The sequence below is a fragment of the Balaenoptera physalus genome, assembly GCF_965194825.1.
Source record: "Balaenoptera physalus genome assembly, chromosome: 6".
In the NCBI taxonomy this organism is placed as follows: Eukaryota; Metazoa; Chordata; class Mammalia; order Artiodactyla; family Balaenopteridae; genus Balaenoptera; species Balaenoptera physalus.
In genome coordinates, this window is record NC_138885.1 from 127062810 (window position 1) to 127085533 (window position 22724).

The 22724-nt window shown below is 45.5% G+C and overlaps 1 protein-coding gene across 7 annotated transcripts in view; it reads left to right on the top strand.

Moving 5' to 3' along the window:
• The window catches only part of RHBDD1 (rhomboid domain containing 1), a 117058-nt gene that overhangs the window by 92076 nt on the left and 2258 nt on the right, over positions 1-22724 (top strand). For 4 of the 7 annotated variants that reach the window (XM_082464684.1, XM_082464685.1, XM_082464689.1 and 1 more), the window contains one exon: positions 807-1966. The exons of the other annotated variants lie outside the window; for them this stretch is intronic. In XM_082464684.1, coding sequence (XP_082320810.1) covers positions 807-863 — 57 coding nt within the window. In that variant the 3' untranslated portion in view covers positions 864-1966. Of the gene's footprint in view, positions 1-806; positions 1967-22724 lie in introns of those variants that run through there. 7 annotated transcript variants of the gene reach the window in all.

The window sequence follows — 22724 nt, forward strand, 5'->3', positions numbered from 1 at the left end:
TCATCATTAGTGTGATGTTGGAGATTTAGTGTTCAAGGATCACATCTTGAAAGGTGGGGTATTTGTGCTGATCCTTGAAGAATGGGAGATTCTAGTCAGTGGGGATAGAGGGAATAGGTATTCTAGAGAACATGGCTATTAAAAATTATCAGAATAAACAGTAAAAGATGCCAAGACAGGAAAGCACAGTTGGTGTTTGCAGAATGGCTAGTTGTTGCTATGTGACCTTTCTCCAAACCTCAGTTTCCTCGTCTAAAAATGGGTCAAATACTTGTCATGACTGTCCCCCAGAATGCAATGAGGTGATGTTTGAGGGTGCATTTTGGAAACAGTAAACACTGTGAATGCTAAGGTTATTTTATAGCAGCGTTGGTGGTGGTAGTATTCGTGTGTGAACTTTGTGGGCTCTGTCTAAAATGTGTGTCTTTAATTTGGGGGGAAAAAGTATTTAGTTCCAAATGGATTAATAGGAAATAAAAACCTCCCTATATATGCAGTCATACCTGATTGCCGCAAAGATGCGGCAGCCATTTGCTCTCTGCCTAAGATGGCTCAACATTTTTTACAGAAGTGGACCTTAGACCTTGATTTTTGATGCTTGAGATAGTCGAGGTGAGGGAGAGTCATTTAGTATAAAGTTATTGAATACTTTGCCTAAACAGGGAAAGAGAGTTAAACGATTTCCAAGAAAGTTGTTCCTAGGCAATGGCCACTGTAGCCAGTTGACTTGGTCATCAAAGAAAGCACCAGAGAAGGGATGCCAAAGCGAGTGCCGTCTGACAAACTTCTTTTCTTTTCTTCCCCAGAGCTCTGCTCTACAAACGAAGCTAATTTTGCCAAGCAAGTTTCTGCTTGATTTTTAAAGCCCTATGCATTCTGAAGGAAATTTAATCCATATGTTCCTGAGTCACTTATGCCCAAGTCATGAAAATGTTATTTGTAAATGTGATTTCATGTTTGAAGCCATTGTAAAGTATTTTTAGTAGATTTTCATTCTTCATCATGCAGAGTTTTTCTTGGTTTGTTTTCTTGTTTTATTTAAACACGTTGTATGTCATCCTAACACACATCCCGTGGTGAGACACAAAGGAAATCTTGAAGCCAGAAGGAGGGTCTAAGACCGTCGGACACATTTGAAGCGGCCAGGTTCTATTTGCAGAAGCTTATAACTGCTATCCCTCTTCCGTTTATGATGTTGTGTCCTGGGCTGCTTTTAACCTGGTCATACCCTGCCCCAGCCCCATCCCAGCCCGCTCCCTAAAAGGGAGCCCATGAAGAAGAATAGGAAAAAGGAGAAAAGGACAAATAATAGAACCAGACTGCCTCCTAGGAGATATTTCTGTGTTATACCACATGATCCTTTCTTTCCAAAACTGAGTTCATTTTCCTCTTTTACCTACTAATGTTGCCAGCTGGGAAGATTAAGGTATTTCATGAAATGTCTACAAAAGAGAGAAGTAAAATTGACTTTAGGAGCAGTCCACAGCTTTTCATTCTTAGGGCAAAATAGATGGTGGTGTCTGCTTAGGGCTGAGCTAATTGAAAAATGGTTTCATTTTTACCAGTGTAAGTGGGGTTTTTTTTTTTTTTTTGATTTTTTGTTTTTTGGTTTTCTTGTTTTTCTTTTTTTTTTAACCTCTGTCTCTTTGGAATCTCATGATACAGACCAAGTTTTATCTTTACATGAAGTGTCCTGGTTTACGTGTGTCTGTCCATCAGAGACATCTGTGGGCTGCAGAAGGGCACCAGAGCAGCCTTATGTTTAGGGTATGCTAGAGATTTGTCTCTGGTTGAGCACCAGTTCCCAGGTAGGCAGCAGGTGTAGCATCCGACATAGAGACATTTACCACCAGGAGGAGCAAAGACCAAAGGGGTTAAAATTTTACTTCTCATTACTCATTACAGTATGAAATACTTTCCCATCTTTTTTTTTTTTTTTTAACTTGGACCTCAAAACTTCCCCAAAGGCCATGGTTTCTGGTTTTCAGTAGGTTATTTTTTCATGAAGAAAATGAGGCTCAGAGGGGTAACTTTCTTAGATACTTCACAAGGTGATTGTGGCTACGGGCGTGTGCCTCTGTCTCCACTGCACTGTGAACTCCAGGAGAGCACAGATGTCCTGTCCATCCTGTGTGCACTTTTGAGGACTTCTGTGGGCTTTTATTTTCAGAAACCCTGCCCTCACCCTGTGTCATTTCACATGTTGAAACCTGTGACAGCCCATCCGTAGTATATAAATATATATTTAAGTAAACGACTATAAATACATATATTTATGAGTTGAGATATAAATGATTGATATATGATACATTTCATAGGCATTTAATCAAATACTTATCACTTTTCAGTTTTATAGATTTTTTTTTTTTTTTCACTGAGGGAGCCAGTTAATTACTTTGAGATCTCAGACATTTTCACAGGCTTAGTCCCTGAGCACTGTTTCTCCAGTGGATAAAGCCATCCCCCTGCTCTTATTCACTTCTGTGCACCCCACACCTATCACAGACCCCCCTGGGAAAGTGCTTAATAAATGTTTGTTGGATGAATGATCACCTAGTAAAAGAAAGAGTGAAAGAATGAACAAACGAATGAATAGAAAGTGGTAAAGTCTGGTATTATGTTAAAGCCCACGTCAGCCCTGGATAGCTTATTTCTTTTACACGGCCGTCATGGTGGACGTCCCCCAAACTGTGCATTCAAAACATAGTCCTTGTCTTTCTCTCGTTGTTCTTTTCCAAGCCAGTTTTCTCCTCTATTACAGCTAAGGCACAAGAAAGAACAGGCTACAGGTTATTTGCATTTTGGTAGCTCTTATGACGGAGTAGCCACTTTAGGGTGATAATTCTTTTCTCTGTTTAATTGCTATAGTTTATTTGCTTTGCCTTACAAGTATGGGATAAATGTGGATATTATTAATATTCAAATACTCAAATAAGTTTCTTGACAAAACCAAAGAAGTGTTTTTTGCCTGTCTTTCTTGTTTTGTTTTGTTTTGAATTCTAAGTGTTTTCTCTCAGGTATTTCTCATTGTGATATCTGTGTTTTCACGAGATGTGACTTTTTTTTAATCCAAGGGTGAATCTTCATGGTCTGTCTTCGGAGTTCTCGGATTTGGTAGCTATTGAACATGTTGGAAAGCTAGAGAGCCCCCCTTCTTATGAAAGAAAGAAATACAAAGGGACTGCATGAGAGGGGAGAGAGAGATGAAGATTGTGTAAGAGCCATCCTTTTCTTCCTCAGCCCTGATTTCACCCCTAGAAAAGTGGATCCTCATTTTTCTGATGTAAATGGGCACCAGGAGCAATTTCTCCTGTCAGCTCATGTGGATCCCCAGGGTCTCTAGATGGATCTCACTGGATGGCTCGAGGGCAGACTAGGGCTAAACCGAAAACCTGCAGCGCCCCTGGATGGCTGAGTTTGTGGGTCAAGGCAGGAGCTGGAAATGGTGGAACTTAACCCTCCATCCATGAAAATTCTTTGGGATTCAGTCATTCAACAAATTCTGATTGGCCACCTGCCTTGGGAATACCACCATGACCAGGCAGACTTGTCTCTGGAGTCCAGACACTCGATCAAGCTCTCGCTTGAGGTATATTTGAAATGGCTTTGGTTTTTATTTCTCATTTTTTGGTTGGATTTGGTTGTATGTGCACAAGTGTCCTTGTGTATTCAAAAGACTGAAGCCTTCAGTTTATAAACTGAAGTTAGAGGCGGGGAAGGAAGCCTATAACATAAAAATTGGAGATGTAAAACTTCAGTTTCTCCACTGCTATATTCTTTTTATGTATTTCTTTTAAGATCTCTTGATGGACCTGGACTTCAAAACAGAGGGATGCAGAACCCTTCTTGAGTTTGTGTTGTCTCCCTGGCACTATCCTTCCTCATGGGGTTCCTACCTGGACTTCCAACCTAGGCACTCTCGTTCACGTTTGGTATTTTCTTTTTCCAGTGTGTGTGTATGTGTGTGTGTATATGTGTGTGTGTGTGTGTGTGTGTGTGTGTATAATTTTTTTGATTGTCCTTAAATGATCTTTCTCTAAACTCATCTAGACCATTTAATTTGTGGCAGGAATCCCGAAGTATATTCTCCCCAGAGAAAGAACAAGATTTTCCTGGCATCAGCTTAGGGAAATAATTACTCAAGAAAATTGTGTGAGATGTTTTCTTGCACTGGAGACGCTCGTGACTACGAAGTGGTTGCCTGACGGGGGGGGGACCTCAGGCCTAGATTTGTCTAAAGAAGTTGGGAAAGTGGTGTTTTCTTTTTTTTAAAATTGAAGTATAGTTGATTTACAATGTTGTGTTAATTACTGCTGTACAGCAAAGTGATTCAGTTATACATATATATATATATATATATATATATATATATATATACATTTTTAATATTCTTTCCCATTGTGGTTTATCATAGGGTACTGAATATAGTTCTCTGTGCTATACAGTAGGACCTTGTTGTTTACCCATCCTATATATAATAGCTTACATCTGCTGACACCCGCCTCCCACTCCATCCCTCCCCCGACCTCCTCCCCCTTGGCAACCACCAGTCTGTTCTCTGTGTCCGTGATTCTGTTTCAAAGATAGGTTCATTTGTGTCATATTTTAGATGCCACGTATAAGTGATATCATATGGTATTTGTTGGGAAGGTAGTATTTTCATATTCCCTTTGCCACTCAGCTTCCTCATGCTTTGCCATTTACCCAAAACTAAGCCCCTTTGAAGACTGGTATTTCTTTATTTAGAGCAAAGTCCATTGCCTTGGGAGTGTTTCCAAAAACAATTCCTAGATATGGTCTCTCACTTCCCCTGCCCAGTCCCCCCTTTTTTTTTTTTTTCGGCCGCACTGCGTGGCTTGTGGGATCTTAGTTCCTCGACCAGGGATCGAACCCAGGCCCTCAGCAGTGAGAGTGCAGAATCCTAACCACTGGACCGCCAGGGAATTCCCTATTACTGTCTCTTAAGGAGTGATAACCAGAGAAGAACCTTGATGTGCTTCATTCACTGACAAAATCACAGCTGATCGTATCTTCCTGGTAACATGTCTGTGAGCCCTAGCACAACTCTAGGGCCAATAAGTAAGAGTGTTCTGTCCTAAAACTGTAGTCCTGACTGTTGCCCTCCTAGCTGCCCACTCCTGAGCGTCCCCTTTTGTTCGCGTGAACTAGCTGGTAGCAGAATGGCTACCTCGCCCACAGTAGACGTGAGGGTTTGCGGGAGGAGGCCCACACTGCCTCACAGGCTTTCCACAATCTTGACAGATGGCCGGCCGGTGTGTTTCTCATCCAGGATGCCTTTTATGCAGCCCTGGGTGTCATAATTTAAGTAAATACTTAGAATTCTGACCCTCCTATGCCAAACACTCAAAGTTCTAAGCATACTTTGTTGTCAAATTTAAGTCTTAAATTCGGTTTGCAATTAACTGGGCCATTTGCTTGCTGTTGAACCAGGTGGGAGGAGAAGTCAGTCGAGGGACACAGAATTCTTTGGCGGGAGGTTAACAGCCTACCAACAGCACGTTGGATTGTCTGTGGCCTGACTTCAGAGAGAAGCCACGGTCCTAACACAGTCCAGTTATGTGTTACCTGGGTGGCCGGCTGAGCTGCCAGGTGACCCCTTGTGCTTGGAATCTTGCTGGAGCACCTCTGGCTCCTCTAGGACATTCATTTCCCTGAGAGGAAGTGGAAAGAAACCAGTCTGAATTCATATATCAGGTTGCTGTCCTGGGGCAGGGAGCGAGGAGAAGGGAGGGTTAAGAGGGCACGCCCTGGTGCCTTGGTGTTGCTTCCAAATCTGCAGCAAGTCCTGTGACCAGCCTGCTGTGGGCATCTAGAGGGATCACTGTACTGTTCTTGTGATTTTTTTCTTTGCACTTGATGGTATTGCATATACAAAGCTTGTGCTTTATTTATTCTGCCCCTTGCCCTTTAAAGAGGCGTCGTCTTTTTCTAAGAGGCCCCAAACCAACAGGGCAGTGGTAAGAAGCTGTGTGTTTGGTACAAGACACAGGTTTCTAGTGCTGACAAATCAGACTTGGAAAACAAGTCACTGCCCCCCTGAGGCTCCTATCTTCATGGAAAAGGGACCTTTGTGGTCATTTTGTTCTGTGCCTTTGTTTTCAAAACGAGGAACTTGAGGCCCAGGGAGACGAAGGGCCATCACTAGACCTCGCCTCTTTGATTTCCCAGTTTGGACTTTTGTCTGCCCTTCAGCTCCTACTCCGTTTTGTTTTGCATTCCCTATGGCCTTGCCTTCGTGACTGCCTCCTCTTTCTCTCTGTAAACATTCATGTGAAGTATATTTGATTTGCTTTTCAGCCTTGCCCGCCCCGTGTGTGTCCAAAATAGCCACCGGAATTCATGAGAACGTTATGTCTTCAGATGTTTATAATCCAAAAGAATCCCTTACGGTTTTTTATAATAAAACTACTTGGATGTCGGTATTTTATGTTGGGAAAGCGAGCCAAGCTCACAATGCAGCAATTACAACGCAATGCATTATGTATAATTTGTCGTGCGCCCCAGGAGCAATGGTAAACCGTGCAGTGCCGTCCCGGCTCCGCGGCACAATTAGCAGGATCAAACGCTGCCCAGAGAGGAGCACAATAGTTGTCATCCGAGGTCAATAAAAGTAAGGAAAAGTTCCGATAAAAGCGGTACACCCCAAATTGTATAAAAAGCAGCCCCTATACCAGGCTGCAAATATGTCAGAACCTTCATTGCTAATTGAGGAAACCTTTGGAGGTTTAACAGCTCATAAATTTGCGCTGGGAATGCCCCACTGTTCTGAGGTTATAAGTCTTGTCTTTGAAATTCAGCAGTTGTACTTTTATATTATTCCTCCAAGAGTACCATTGTAAACATGCAGGGTTTGCATTTTAACATAAATTTGAACAATGTGGTTTGACAAGAGCTCGCCACATCAAAGGGAGACTGTTTGGGCATGTTTCATAAATTCTTTTTTCTATAGTATTTAAAGCTACAAATGACTCATGGAAGTGTGTTCCATTTAGATCAGTCATACTGGTGTAGCAACCTCGCTGGGGCTTTTACCGCCCTTGTTTTTCCTTCCCTAAGAGTACCTGTGTCGGAAAACAGGTCTAAGCCTTTGTCCAAGTCACTTGCCCTTAATCTAGAATCTTCAGATCCATAGAGACAGTTCTGGAAATGTTGTTCCATTTGGTCTAAATAGCAACAAATCTTGTAGCTTTGGATGGTCTTTTTTTTTTTTTTTTAAACTCAAAATCTCCCCGTTATTAACTTGCAATTTCTTCTTTTTCCCATGTGACAATTATAGTCCCCGCCCCCCATGCCCTCAGAGCCTCCTATTTTTTTTTTTTTTTTTTAAAGAACCCACTGATTTTTTGCTGAGCCCCTGGCTAATGTGAAGAAAGGTTGGATGGTAAAGGAGACACGTGGGGGCTGGTTTCTGAAGCAGCGTGGTGGGTGGTGTGTGCGGACCACTACGCTTCCATCCAGTTCCTGGGGGTCCCGACCTCGGGAAGCCACACGCCTTCCTCGAGCCTCAGTCTGGCCATCTGTAAAATGAGGGCAGTAGTTACTCCTCCACGTGCCCCTCCCTCCCATTCCTGCTGGTTTGTTTATTTATTCGTCCCTGGGGAGACGGTGAACACAAACCCTCCGTGTTCTCACCCCACAGAGCTCGCCACCTAACAAGGGTGCACTTGACTGGGCTCATCAGAGTCCCACGGAACTACTAACTGTGGCGTCATGTGCTTTGGAGAAAGGGGACATGATCCTTGGAGAACTTAGGGCAAAGGGGGACGCGGCCACTTTCCTGAGAGCTTGGGGAGGCAGGGAAGAATCCCTGGGAGTTGGAGCTGAGGGAGGGCAGGCTTACTGGGCTGCAGTACGAAGTTTGATATTTGTTCTTGAATGAAAGGAAACTCCTGGAGGGCTTTAGGCAGAGGATAAAGTGGACGAGATGCGCATTCTGGCAAAGCTCTCCAGCTCCCCTGTGGAGGATGGCTGGCTGGAAGACCAGAGCAAGGGCAGGACATCATCTAGGGGCTCAGGCGCCAGTGTAGGCTCACGAAGCAGGTGGCTCAGGCAGGGCTGGTGACGTGGCAGGTGCAGGGAAGGGGGGACGAGTTAGGGGAAGGTTCAGGTTACAATGGCAGGATTTGGTGATGGGTTGAAGGGGGCACATGAGGAAGGGGAAGCTGTCTAGGATGGCTGGGGTCTGGGTGTGTGTGACTAACTGGATGGATGGTGGGGACATTCCCGGGGTGGGGCAGCCTGGAAGGGGTTATTAGCATAATAGCAGGAACCACTGGCCCTCGATTGCTTTGAGCCAGGTGCTGGCATCCTTTAGTTCCTTCCATTCAGAGCAATCCAGGGGTAGGTTCCTGCATCACACAGATAAGAAAAGTGAGGGTCGGTGAGGAAAGTGACTTGTCCAGGAGCACAGTGGAGGGGGCAGAGCCTGTATTCAAGCGCAGCTCTGTCTGGCACCAGAGCCCGTTCCCTTCCCGTGCTGCCCACAGAGCCGGGTCGCAGAAGGCACTTTTATAAAACACCGATGTCCACTCCGGACTTGAAAGGGAGGTTTGGATTCTTCAGGATGAAATGGCTAAAAGGGAAAACAATGAAGTCTGGTGACATGACCAGAGCACTGAGAGACCTGGGTTCTGATTCTGCCCCCATTAGCTGTGCAAAACAGGAGACCCGTTTACCCTCTCTGGGCTTCCGTTTCTGGGCTCTGAAATGAGCAGATTGGATTCCATCATCCCAAGTCCTCCCCCACCCTGCTCTGAAAATCCATGATTTTTTTTTTTTGGCTGCACCGTGAGGCATGTGGAACTTCCCTGATCAGGGATCGAACCCGCGCCCCCTGCAGTGGAAGCGCAGCATCTTAACCACTGGACCGCCAGGGAAGTCCTGAAAATCCATGATTTCAAGGTGCGCTGGATGCATCTGACACAGGATCTCCTTTCCGCGCTTGACACAGTCTTTAGAGCGTCTTTCTTAAAACTATAGGTGGGCCTAGGATGGACATATATACACCACCACGCATCAAATATATAGCTAGTGGGAACATGCTGTATAAAGCACAGGAAGCTCAGCTCAGTGCTCTGTGATGACCTAGATGGGTGGGATGGGGGGTTGTGAGGGAGGTCCGAGAGGGAGGGCGTATAGGTATACGTATAGCTGATTCGCTTCATTGTACGGCAGAAACTAACACAACATTGTAAAGCAATTATACTCCAAAAAAAAAAAACAACTGTAGGTAGGCCTTGTAGTACTCGCTTTTTCTCTGGCCACAGCAAACACTTAGATGCAACATCTGTTTCCAAAGATGCTCAGAGAACAACAAATCCCTCCCCACTTATCTAAATCATCAGTTATCCAAGGTAAGCCTCGCTCTAGATTCCTAACTTGGAATTTAAAGTTCAAAAAATTTCATTCTGTGATCTCCCCTTCTGTTCATAAAATAAGTTTTGTTTTACTAGAAATTATTTAACAGACATGTAAGATTAAGCCATTTTTGTTAACTGAGTCTCTCTCCCTAGCACAGCCCACTTTAGAGTCATTTCTGAGCCGTTCTAGGTTAGTTAGAGGCAGGCTGTTTCAAGACTGTGTGCCAGCAGTCTGAGAAAGCCCCCGGCTCTTCCTGAGGCTGGGAGGGCTTGTTTGTGGGAGAAGTTTCAGTCACAAGGCGTGTCCGTAACACACATACTCGAGCCCACACACAAGGATGCGTGTACACACACAGACACACATACTGTCTCTCACTAGTGGGTCAGAACTTGGCGTGGGTGGGAGTGGGTTAATCAGACCTAAAAGAACAAAAAGTCGCAGTTCAGCTCAGGGTTAGGTTACATACCATCAGAGCAATATTTTTTTGCGTTTTTTTTTTTTTTTGGTTTAGTTTAGTTTTGTTTTCTCGGCCGCTCCACAGGGCTTGTGGGATCTTAGTTCCCTGACCAGGGATCGAACCCAGGCCCTTGGCAGTGAAAGCGTGGAGTCCTAACCGCTGGACCGCCAGGGAACTGGTTAAATACCACCAAATACAAAAACAAGCGTGTTTTTAAGATGACCGTCCTACTTCCGGGATAGTTTATCGCATCCCAGAACTTCACAGCCATCCCACTTCTAGGCCAACTCTGACCCACAGGAAGCATTTCTCAGCTTCTGGTGCAGAAAGCAAGGCTCCTGCCTGTTGGCGTTTCTGCAGATGCCCTCACCCTGCCACTTATCTCATTCAGAGCTGCTCCGCTCTGAAGGGATACACTTGTGTCGTCCTTCCCTCCCAGCTTATCTAGGCCTTGGCCGAGGAGCCCACCCTGGTTTTCTAAAACACCAACCATTCAAAATTCGTGGGGCTCGGACCGCTGGCAAGGATGTCATTCTTCTCCCCGTTACTTGCCCTCTTGGCTCTCCCGCCCCCTCCCTCTCCTGCCTGTTTTTTTTTTTTAACCCAGCAAGTGCATCTGCCGAGGCCCTTGCGTTGCTGTTTCCTCGTGGGGTTGGGCTGGTGGTTCTCGGAGTGCCCGCCCCACCTTCACCCTGACATTCATGCACCTTTGAGACCAGCTGTGACGCACTCTCATTGCAGGCTTTTCCCAGAATAGTTTGTCTTCCTCTGTTTCCACCTGCCAGAGGAGCATGCCGGCAGCTCCCAGCTTTTGTGAACGCTTCGAACCATGATGTTCTCCTTGGCTTCTCAACATCTCAGGGACAGTGTCCTAGGTCAGGGATTGTTTTCATAATTATGCGTTGATATCGGTATCTCTTGATGTGTACTTATGCACCAGTCAGGCTTATGATATCTGAAAAATAGAAATAATTTGAATTTTTACAGCATTCAACATAGATGTACATAGTACATCTCATATCTTGGCCTGTTTCTGGATACTGAAGTTCTCTAATGTAACGGAACCCCAGAGCCCAGATCAACTTCATGCATTTGTTAGAGGAAACAAATAGACTGAATTGTACTCTGAAGCCTCCTGTCACCTGTTCTCACCCACTTATGTCTCAGGGTTTGAAAGCTGGTTGTTGGCTGAGGCCAGAAACCAAGACTGTTGGGCCTTGAAATTCCCTACCTGCCACCATTTACCCACATCTCTCTCACGGTGCTCTAGCCCCGTTGGCCTGGCCTGGGCCCCTGGTTCCTGGCCCCCTCTCTGCTCAGCCCTGATAGCATATTAGTTGGTTTTTTGTTCATTCACCAAACATTTGTGACGTGCCCACCAGGTCCTGGGCACCTGGGATCCAGAGGCGAGTGGCTTTGCTCCTAGGACTGGGTGAGTGGCCAGTTTCGTCCACTCTCATGTTATAACTAATAGAATCTTCAGGAGAGCTGGGTTGTGTTGGTGTCTTACTTCTAAAATTCACATCGTCCAGGATCGAGCACAGCACAACCTGGGAAACCACCAGAGCTTCTGGCTCGTGTGTACAAAACCAAATGCCGTGCTGGTGCTGATCGTTACAACCAAACAAAACCCCAGAATGTAGTACGGCATCCCTCGGATCCCAGTTTCTCAAGGTGGGGCTGGTAGCATCAGACTCACTCGAGGTGCTTCTGAAAAATGCAGATTCCTGGGTCTCACCACAGCCGTTGATCTGGGATCTCCCAAGTTAGAACGTAGAATCTGCCTCTTACCGTGCTCACCCACATGGAAGTTTGGAAATTACTCTTCCAGATCCAGTATCTAGTCTCTAGAGCTTTGACGTGCTGCGTGTTTTGCAGCGCTGTGACATGCAAGCAGTGGGTAGGTGTAGGGCCTGTCACGTGGCTCATTTTATTTGCCGCCAGTCAGTCTGGCCACCAAGCCTAGGGTCGGCTGTCCCAAACCCCTTCCCTCCCAGGCTCCACATCCTTGTTTCTCCTGACGAACAGTCACTGGCAACAGTTGTCCAGTGTGACCTGGACGTGACCCCTCAGGGGTGGGTCTCGGCAGAAGTTTCTGATCTAAGTTTCTTTGTCCCTTTCCAGAGTTCTCCTCCTGACTCTCCATCTTTTTTCTTTCTTTTTCTTTGATTTCTTGGGATGATATTTACTTATATTTTTCTATGCCCAAAGGTTAAAAGGTATTTTCAGAAGATTGAGGTTTCCATGGGAAATAGGGGCTAATTCCAAATGGGCTATGATTTTAAAAGTCAATGAAAACATTACCTTGGGCTGTTGCTTAAAAAGCTGCCATTGGGCTGTCTCTGATTTGAAACTCAAGTTGAAGGGAGTGAGAAAAAAATGAAACAGCTCTAAATGTCATCAACAATGCTTTTCTCTGCCTCGGTCTGAGAATCTGGGCAAAGAGCAAGCATGTTGGGGATTTTGTTGTTTCTGAGCGGGGGACCTGCCCCTGTTGGTGAAAGAGGGGGCACCATCAACTGGCGTTTTATCCCTTGGAGGGAGGGAGCCGCTGTCCCAGGCAGTTACGAACCCACTGCTTACAGCAGGGCCTCATCCACCAGGAAGCACGTCTGTGCGCCCCTCAGGTGACTGAGGGTCTGTCCAGCACGGAGACAGCCAGAACCTGCTGAACCACCGGTTACCAAGCTGCCAACCTCAAAGACGCCTTCACGGCCTCTCTGATCCTGGGCTGACCAGCACAGCAGCAGCTGAGTGCCTGGGCTCACAGGCTAAGGAATTGAAAACATTCTCTACGGAGGAACCGTTGGTGCTTGGAGGCCACTGCAGATTTCCAGGACTCATAGAATACTCCATTTGTAAGTCCTGGTCTGGCACACTGTGAACCAGTGCATCAGGCTCAGTCAAGATGAGTGCTAGATGGCCTTTCTTGCCCTTGCTTCCTCCCTGCTAACGTCAGCTGGGGTAGCACGAGAAGAGGGGCAGAAGGAAAGAGGATTGGGGCAAGTGTAAGTGGGCGTGTGGGTAAAAATGTAAATCAGGAAACAGAACCACTTTGATTAGGTTTAAAGTAAAGCAGTTTTAGAATTATTGCATCTGGGATTCCTTGTCTTATCATCACAGATTGTATCTATTTGGATATGTATGTATCCAAATGTATCTATTGTATCTACTCTTCTGATTTGGACTTAGAGCGATCCTGATGGTTCCAGGAAGAGGCACTCAGCTATGCAAGGCAGTATGCACCGTAGCAGGAGTAAATTCTGAGTTCAGAGCTGGTTAAAATATCTGTATCCACATCCATATCCATAACCACATCGGTCTCCCAGGGTCTTGTCAGTCTCCTCTGCTCTGGAAGAAACCTGATATGACACAGAAACTGCTAGATGCTGGCAAATAATCCCCGGGTTTCAGACCATCTAGACAATAAACAACTCCACAGTATTCAGTGCAGCGGCTTCTGTAGAGCATCTGTTTCAAAGTAACCCTAATTCTGCTTACAGTGCGGAATGCTTTGTTGACTGGAATTTGTCCTAGTTTTCTTCAGCAGATTGAGTCGTGAGCCTCTGGCTCCACCTGCCGGCAAGTGTAAATACTGGCGTGAAACCCAGGCTGGATATTTTCAGTTGGAAAAAAAAAATCTGAGCTGATTCTAAAAAGCTAGTGTAGTAGCTCCGAATCACCTGGGAACTCATTAAAATACGGTAGCCTGGGCTCCATGCCAAGCCTGCCAAGTCGGAAACTCTCAAAGAGCTCTCCTGGTGATTCATACACTCACATCTGTGTTAGAGAACCCGCATTCAGTGAAGGTCAGGGATGACCCCACGGTACCCTGCTCATCCTCAAGCGGGGAAAGTGACAAAGGCTGCTTGAGGTACCCACTTCTACCTATTCCAGTTTATCCTGGTAACTCTTGGTGATGAGAGTTAAAGCTTTATTGCCTTGGAGCTCATCAAAAAAATTTAAAAGTGGAAGAACCTGGCAAACACTCCTTAACCCAGCGCTCAAGTTTACATCACCAGGGATAAATCATATGATCGGATGGGAAGGGCACTTCTCCTCTGTGCTCTTCTTCCCAAAACCTTAACCCCAGAATAATGATGACGAGAAGCATCAGACAAACCAAACTGAGGGACATTCTACAGGCTGGTGCTCCTCAAGATTGTCAAGGTCACAGGAGATAAGAAAAGACTGAGAGAGTACCACAGACCTGAAGAAACTAAGGAGACCTGACAACTAAATGGACTGTTGGCTTTAGTTGGGAAATTAGTGGAAAAACTGGTGAAACAGAGACGGGAACAGAGAAGGGAAATCAGTGGAAAAACTGGTGAAATCCAAGTGGAGTCTGGAATTTCATTACTAGTAACGTACCCATCCCTGTAAGTGGTTGATTTTGACAACTAGACCATGATAATGTAAGACGTCTGCCTGTATTACCTTTGTAACTGTCTTTAAATCTAAAATTATTCCAAACTAAAAAGGTTATTAAAAATGAAAACGCTGGGGCGTGGGGAGGGACGCTGAATTAGACCAGATTAGTCGGAGGAAGTTGCCAAGGAGCATGGCCAGTTCTCGGCCCCGCTGTCAGAAGTCACGGCCAGGCTGGCTGACAGGGCAGGCAGAGTAGCAGCCCAGACTGCAGGCGGTGGAGGACGCAGGTTGCTGCTGTGGCCCATCTGCACCCTGCCTTCTTAGGCCAGCCAACCCTGATGGCTCACTGAGAACCAAACAGCCGTGGGATCTTGCACCTCTGTGCGGAGGTCTAAAATGTCTAGTCCAGCCCCCCTCATTGCACAGACGAGGAGCCCGAGGCCCAGGGAGAAGTGCCTTGTCCAAGGTCCTCGTGGAGCCAGATGCACACCCACATCCAGCGAAGTGCGTTCTTTTTCCCCAGTGATTCTCAGTGATGTGATACATTGTCTGCAGCAGAAACGCCGCCAGGTGGGTTTTCATTAAAATGCAGCTTCCTGCTCTCCAACCAGTTGATGCATAAGAGTCTCTGGCTGTAGGATCTAGTAAATCTGCGTTTTTAACAAGTTCTCCATTATTGTGCACATGAAAGTTTAGGAATCACTGCAGCAAACCAGACAGCTGTCCCGTTCATAGAGTCTCCAAGGCTGCCTGGCTTTGCCCACACCTCTTGCATTTGAGCTACTGAAAGCTGGGAGCCTAGCTCTGACTCCTGCCTTCACTGGCCAGTTGGTTACTGTTCTGTGGAAACTGTGCTCATGGGACGGGGCTGCTAAAGGCCAGCAAGGGGAGAATTCAGCCGCAGCCACTCTTTTACGATGATGCCGTAGCAAGTGGCAAGTAGCAAGGGCTGGACCCAGTGGGTCTTGGGAAGAGGCAATTTTACATCTCTTTGAGCTCAATTTATTATAGTTTAAATAATCTCTTACCCACTTCCCTCTCCTAAAAAAAATTAAATTAAAACTTACTCAAAGATAATTAAATTTTAAAAATACTTAAATGAAAATTTACTCAAAGATAACCCCATGATCAAGAAGCAAGAGGAGGAGTGGTATCCCGGCTCTGAGGAGACCACTAGAAGTTCCATCCTGCTTGTCCTTCCCCTGTCCCCGCCACCATGGCCCCATCTTAACATCATCAGGAAGTCCGGCCATAAAAAGGCAGTGGAAGGCCTCCTCTGTCTAAGAGATGACGATCAGAGGGTCAGAGCTGATAGAGGGCCAGGAGCCGGAGGGGTCAGAGATTTGAGCAGGTAGCCATTTGGACCTCGGGAATCCTTTAAGGTGGGAGGGTCCAAGTCCAACAAAGATGCAGGCCAGGCAGGAGGTACAGGGCAGCGGCCCTCTCTGGGGGACGTCCTGCTAGGGCCCTGTTTGCGGGCAGGTATGGGATCTCTATCAGAAACATCAGGAGAGGCCCCAGGCCGCAGCTGCCCGTCCTGGGCAAGTCAGGCACATTGGCCCTGGAGCTTCAGAGAGGAGTGTGGGATTTGAATAGTCCAAAGGGTCTTCATCTTTTTTCTAGCATTGTCCGTACTCCTCGTGTGTGTGTGTGTGTGTGTGTGTGTGTGTGTGTGTGTGTGTGTGTGTGTATTTTTTTTTTTTCAGCAGAACTCCCTGCCCACAAAAGACTTCCTCATTCTACTTTCAGTTTTCTTTTTTCTGTTGTAAAATATGTTCTCAAATCTCTCCCTCCAGGCAGGGCCCTTGTCTGGTTTCTCTCTGCTGTCCGAGCCAGGCACATAGGCCCTCGTGGGTACTAGGCAATGAGAATATGGAAGCAAAGGGAGCCCCGCGTCTAGTTTTCCAAGAATTTTCTTATATCTGTCCAGTGGATATCCGTAGGTGATTTTGAATTAAAAAAAAAAAAAAAAAGATACAGTCCCAAATTATATGGAACTGGGAAGGCTGTTCCTCCAGAGGAGATAGTCAGCCTCTTCTCAGTTTCCAGAATCAGCTGATGTGATTGGGTAAACTCCATCTGAGGCACCTTCAGATTGCTGGCCAAAAGGCATGCTGTTTTAGATCAAAGAAAATTTGAAACATCCTAAAGCCATTAAATATATATAAAAGGTGCTTGAAAATCATTCCTAATCTCATTTAAATCCCTTTTGATAAAGTGTTAAGGTGGTGACAGAATTGTGAAAGGATTTAAGACAGATGATTTTTTAAAATGGAAAATCCCTTTAGTATTAAAATTTGCATCCAGACTTCCCTGGTGGCGCAGTGGTTAAGAATCCGCCTGCCAATGCAGGGGACACGGGTTCGACCCCTGCTCCGGGAAGATCCCACATGCCATGGAGCAACTAAACCCGTGCACCACAACTACTGAGCCCGCGTGCAGCCCACGCAGCAACAAAGACCCAACACAGCCATAGATAGATAGATAGATAGATAAAGTCTGCATCCATTTGTTTAAAGAAACATGTGCTTCATGTTACAGTGGTTCCTAATGGGAGACCCTCTACTCCTCAGCCTCTCTTTTTGCTGCTCCTCCAGCCCATCGAGAGTTATTTCTGTAAGAATTTATAAGCTGTTCTCTGTTTAGAAAATACATGATATAGTTAATTAACAAGGCTGACTTTTGCAACTGGGCCTCTTGCTAAAACCTTGTCGAGGGAGATCCTAATTCTAGATACTTTGTTATCCAGAAAATCTTACTGTTTGCAGTGAACCTTATCTAAAGCAGAAGGTAAAATTTCCTGCTGCTTTTTAAACAGATCCTGCTTCCAAATCAAGTTTAAAGGAATAGTATTGTTCGGGTTTACAGATTTTGGTTTCGGGGTTAAGGAAGACAACTAACACACCGCATGTCTGGAGCAGAGTAGAAAGGGATCTAGGTGTGACTCTTGCCTCAGTCCCTGACCAGCTGTGTGGCCTTGGCAAGTTCCTTGAAATCTTTAAGCCTCAATTCTTCTTTCTAGAAAACAGACGAGGAAATTCTACTCAGAAGGATAAGTAGAATAGAAACCACATACAGCAATATGGTGAGTCTCACAAACATAATGTAAAATGAAGCAACTCACAAAAGGTACATATTATATGAATCCATTTATGGACAAAAATAGACAAAATGAATCTCTGCTGTAAGAAGTCAGTGGACCACTTCTGGAAGGGAGCCCACGGAGGCTTGTGAGTGCTGGAAACACTGTATTTTGGTCTGGATGTTGGTCCCATATGTTCAGTACATGGAAATTAATGAAGTTGTACCCTTTTTAAAAGGAAGGGAGAGTAAAGTAGGGTGAGCATGTAGCAATTGCCCAGCAAACATTTATTATCTCCCCCGGACTTTCTCTTTTTGTTCTAGAGGTCACACCATGTGTTCTCTATATTGCAAAAAAAACCTCTAGATCTGACAGAGTGGACCCAATATTTTAGGTTACTTGAATTGCTAACTGGATTATTAAGTTGATTATAATTATCAACTTAACTTGATTATGAAGCCTGTTGATTTGAAGTCAGTTGTGTCCATTAAAGGTCCCCCAAATTAACCAACTAGAACAGAGAGAAAAGTACAACAGGGAAAGTAGCAACTGAGTTGATTTCCATTCAGAGCTTCTCATTTTGGGATTCCAGATACTGTTTCGGAACTAAGAAATCCCACTGCTGTTGACTTGATTGGTTGAGGAGTGGAAATGTGAATTTTTCTCTCTCAAATCACATCTAAATGTTACCTTTATTGTAAACCATAATGAAACTTCCATCTGTATGAAAGTTTTGAGATTTTCAGGTGAATTTCAAACTCTTTTTAAAGAGATGAACGGATGGATAGATAGATCATTATAATTAGTGACTCAAAAAGGAAAGTGCTCTTATTGTCCTTGGGCACCTACTTTAAAAGAATATCTTGCTAATTGTTGGACTTGGGGTTCCTTCCAGGCCTTTTTGGTCATAGTAAATGACTTAGCAACTGTCCTGTCAAAAGACATTTTGGAAGCTTTAGAATTCATGGAATTCTAATAAAGTAACATTTTTGAAAGAGAGAATATGGGTCCCATGCTGTTGCCCTCATTTGACAAAAGCAATCCCAGAGAATACAGGAATATTTAGAGGTTTCTTGGTTTAAAAAAAATTTTTTTTAAGTGATTGCCTCCATAGGTCCCTAATTTAAGGGAAAGATAAGCCATCTTGAGACTTCACTTTAGTATAATTTCACTGAATGGCATAGAGGGCTCGTCAGATCATGGGCAGGATCTATGAATACAGCAAATTAAACATCTCTATTTACAGGGAAGGCGAACAGTAGGGAAAATGGCCATCAACTCATGGTATTCTTTTTAGCAATTCTTATGTGGATGAAATTGCTTCTCCGCCCTTAGATGTAAAATGCAGAGGTTACTGCATTATGCATAAGGGTAGAGAACTGAAAATTTTTCCATCAAGAACCACAAATCAATAAATCTTATGATCTCACTACTGGTGCTATAATTGAGCTAAATCTTCTTAAACTGGGCACTGCTCCTGAGGTTCTTTGAAGCATGCTTACTGTTTCTTTGAGTAAAATTGAGGGCTGACCTCCATTTACAGGACCATAGAAGCAAGGCTCATAAATACTAATGTTCTGTACCAAGTTCATCAGAGCAAGGCTGTTTCACCCGGACCTGTAAATGTTCAATGCATGATTTAACTCAGTGGAGAAAAGAGGTCTCAGCTGGGCTCTCCAGTTTTCCCCGTGCCCGAAAGTCACAAAAGTGTGCTGGCACGTGGAGGTTGTGAATTACCTTTTTCGTATCTGTCTCTTAGAGGACAAGTATTTAGTAAGTAGTGACTCCACACTTTGTACAAAACACTGCCAATTGGTCCTCAAACAGAATTGGGCTCTATCTTTTAAGAAGTCTTTGGTCATTTTATTTGGTATCTGTCTTAGCCAGTGGTATTAACAGGTAGACATTTAACCCACATGATTCTCAGCGATGTTAGAGGTTAGAAGTCCGAACATCCAATGCTCATCAGGCATTAACTGCACTCCTGGCACTCAGCTAAGCATTTTATGTGCATCCTCTCTTATTCTCTCAACAGTCCAGCAAAGGAGCTACTGTTACTCTTTGCATTTTATAGATAAGGAAACTAAGGCCGCGTGAAGGTAACCTACTTGCTCAAGGATATGTAGCTGTAAGTGGAAGAGCCAGGATTTTATCCCAGTCATCAGACTCCAGAGTCACGGCAAGGACCCTGGCAGCCACCTTGTTCCGCACCCTCTCCCCTGACAAGTGAACCAACCAGAACCTGCCGGAATGAAGACTTGCCTGGGGTGTCCTCTCTAGTTCCAGGCAGGGCCGGAAGCATCTCCCATTTTCCTACCAACACTTTTTCCAATATACCCAGAAGAAGGGGACCTCTCCTCCTTTTACCGTCTAGCTGAGGCCCATCCAGATCCTTTGCTGTGTGCTGAATCTAGGTAGACATTGAAAGCGCATTTCTTAGACCCTTTGAGAAATGCCTGCAGAGGCTCCTGGAGGCTAAGGAGAGAAATAATTGGTCATGTGACACAAGCGGAAAATATAGAAACGGTTTAAAAATAAATGACAAGGTGGAGAATTGGAAGACAGAGCTTAGCTGAGACGGAGTAGAGCAGCTGGAGGCCTGGTCCCCAGCGTGGCACTGACCCAGAGCACAGATGTGACGAACGGGGTTGGGGGGTTGGCGGACTGACATCAAATACATAACTGCCTTCAACATATCACAGATTAATTTAGTCTTGAAAACTCTCCAAGAAAACTAACTACCAGCAAGAAGAATGCAGTTCAAAGCCTGGAATGAAGCAGTTCAGTCATTCTGCAGACAGTCGGGTGGCTTGATTGAACAGAAACACTGAGTTTGAAGGATTTAAAATACCCATAAAGCATCCACATCAGGCACTGTCATTATTGTTGCTTTGTTGCTATACACAAGGCCTTCCCAGGGGTCCTGAACACCCAAACCACTCTAGTAGTCAGTAGAATTTAAGGGGACCCAGTGCGGGAACTTTGTAGTCACACCTGGGGTGACAGCACAGCCCCATCGACTGGAGAGCTTCGATGAGAGCTTAGGCTGGATCTTCTTTTTCTGTTTTCAGGTAACAGTGAGCTACCTGCATATCCATGAAGGAAAGGCACTCTGGGGTTGGCAGGAGGATAGGGCATAGCGAAGGGATGTGATGACACACTCGGAGTGTTAGTAGGAATGGCAGCGTGGGGCTGTGGAAGAGGCGGAGGAGAACTAGAACTGCAGTCAGAAGACCGAGGTTCAAGTGTTTGCTTCCCTTCACGCTAGCTTTGTGACCTTAGGTGTGTCCCTAACACTCCCCGAGCCTCAGTTTTTTTCATCTGTAAAATTGGCGTCATGAAATTGGGAGTAAAAGCTAATTCAGGGCTTCCCTGGTGGCGCAGTGGTTGGGAATCTGCCTGCCAATGCAGGGGACACGGGTTCGAGCCCTGGTCTGGGAAGATCCCACATGCCGCGGAGCAACTGGGCCCGTGAGCCACAACTACTGAGCCTGTGCGTCTGGAGCCTGTGCTCCACAACAAGAGAGGCCGTAATAGTGAGAGGCCCGCGCACCGCGATGAAGAGTGGCCCCCGCTTGCCGCAACTAGAGAAAGCCCTCGCACAGAAACGAAGACCCAACACAGCCAAAAATAAATAATAAATAAATAATAAATTAATTTTAAAAAAAAAAGCTAATTCAAATTGGATACCTTAAAAGGCTCTTGTGAAAGAGTGATTATTGTGAGTTTTCTACTTCAGCCCGTGGCATTTCTTCTGTTGGCTCAGCCGTGGTTCTCCTTAAATGCCCCGAGCACGGGTCCGAGAGCATTTGTGCGGGCCAGCCATTTTGAGAGCTGAACCCCCAGAACCTTCACAGTCTGCCCTCTCTGATTCCTCCCTGCATTTCCCTTCATGGGACAGGCTTTCCCTCTTGGACACTGTGATTCCCTTTGGGAGTCTGAGCGTCTTTCATTATCTGTGGGCTTGTGCCCTGTGGCCTGGAGTCAAGATGCCACGTTGAGCTTGCTTCTAACTCTGCCCACAGCCAGGCCTCCCGGTTCCCTGCCCAGCTGGAATGGGCTGTCACACCCTGGCCCGCGCTCATAAGTGCAATTAAGAATGGACTTGTTAAAAACAACCGTTAAAAGGAAAGCAGGAGTTGGATCTCATTGTATAAAGCACTTTTAAGCAATAAACTAACGGTAATTGGAATCATGAGTTTCTCTGTAATTTCAAAGTGTTTACCACTTTGAACAGAGAGAAATTCCTTTACCAATGTATGTGGTGAAAACCATATCCAGTAAAACTTTTAATCTTATAGTATTCATAAAATCTTTATGGTAGAAGTCTTACACGTTTGAACAGCATCTTTAGTGAAAGTTGGTAAAACGACATATACTTCACTTATCAAAAAACCTCGAAGTGGAGTTTACCCAGCGGGAGTGAGTGGCGGGCCTGGCCCACCTGGATCACGTTTGGGTGGGCAGGTCAGGAAGCGTGACAAGGGGTCCAGCAGGGGTAGTTCCCTCACGTCTCGAAAGGAGAATCAGGCATGCGTAAGTGTTGGGCTCTCTATCACAGTGGGGAAAAAAAATGTAAAAAAAGGGGTTCCTTTTGACTGCCTTTTTAGAAATTTCTCATTGTCTGACAACTGAAATTCTAGTGGTGGCTTAGCAAACTGACTCTTAGTTTCACACTGCTTTCTCTAACATCTTTTCATCGTTGTCTTAACAACCACCGTGTCGACATATTACCTGTCAACGTCTCCGACAAGGTACCACCCTTGGAGCGAGAGCGGGAGGGATCAACCGTTCACTTGTTTTCCCTCCTGGCTCCGACCTCTTGCCCATCCACCCTTCCCAGCTAGGCCAGGGCTTCCAGAGTCAGTTGTGTCAGAACCTCAGAGGGCAACGTTGAATGTGGTGGTCTGGCCGTAACATATACCTTTGGACGTCATAGGCATGTGCCGCTGAGTCAGGCCCATATGTTTCTTGAACAGCTTCTGTGTGTGCGGGGCTGTATCAGGCACTGGGGAACAGAGAGAAGCGTCAGAAATGTTCCCCGCCATTTAAGAGCTTATGATTCCAGTAGGAGAGAGCAGCGCTATGCACAGTGGCTGCCCTGTGTGGTGGGATGTAGTGACCGTTGCATGAGGACCACTGAGAGGAAGGTGCTGGAAGCTGAGGAACTTGAATTGGGAGAGAGCTCTTCCATTGGGGGTGGCCAGAGGGCAGTGCGATTTGGATGGGCATTGGAAAACGAGTAGGACTTTTGATGGAGGGAGGTGATGGGAGTGGGCCTTTCAGAGTGAGTTTACAAGGTTAGCAGAGGCTCAGAGGGGAAAGGTGCAATCTTTCTGGTCCGCATGCTTAGACGTGAACCTACTGTTTGTGTGTATCCATCAGTGACGCCCTGCATGGCTGCCTCATGGAGGATATTGAAGCTCTTTCATT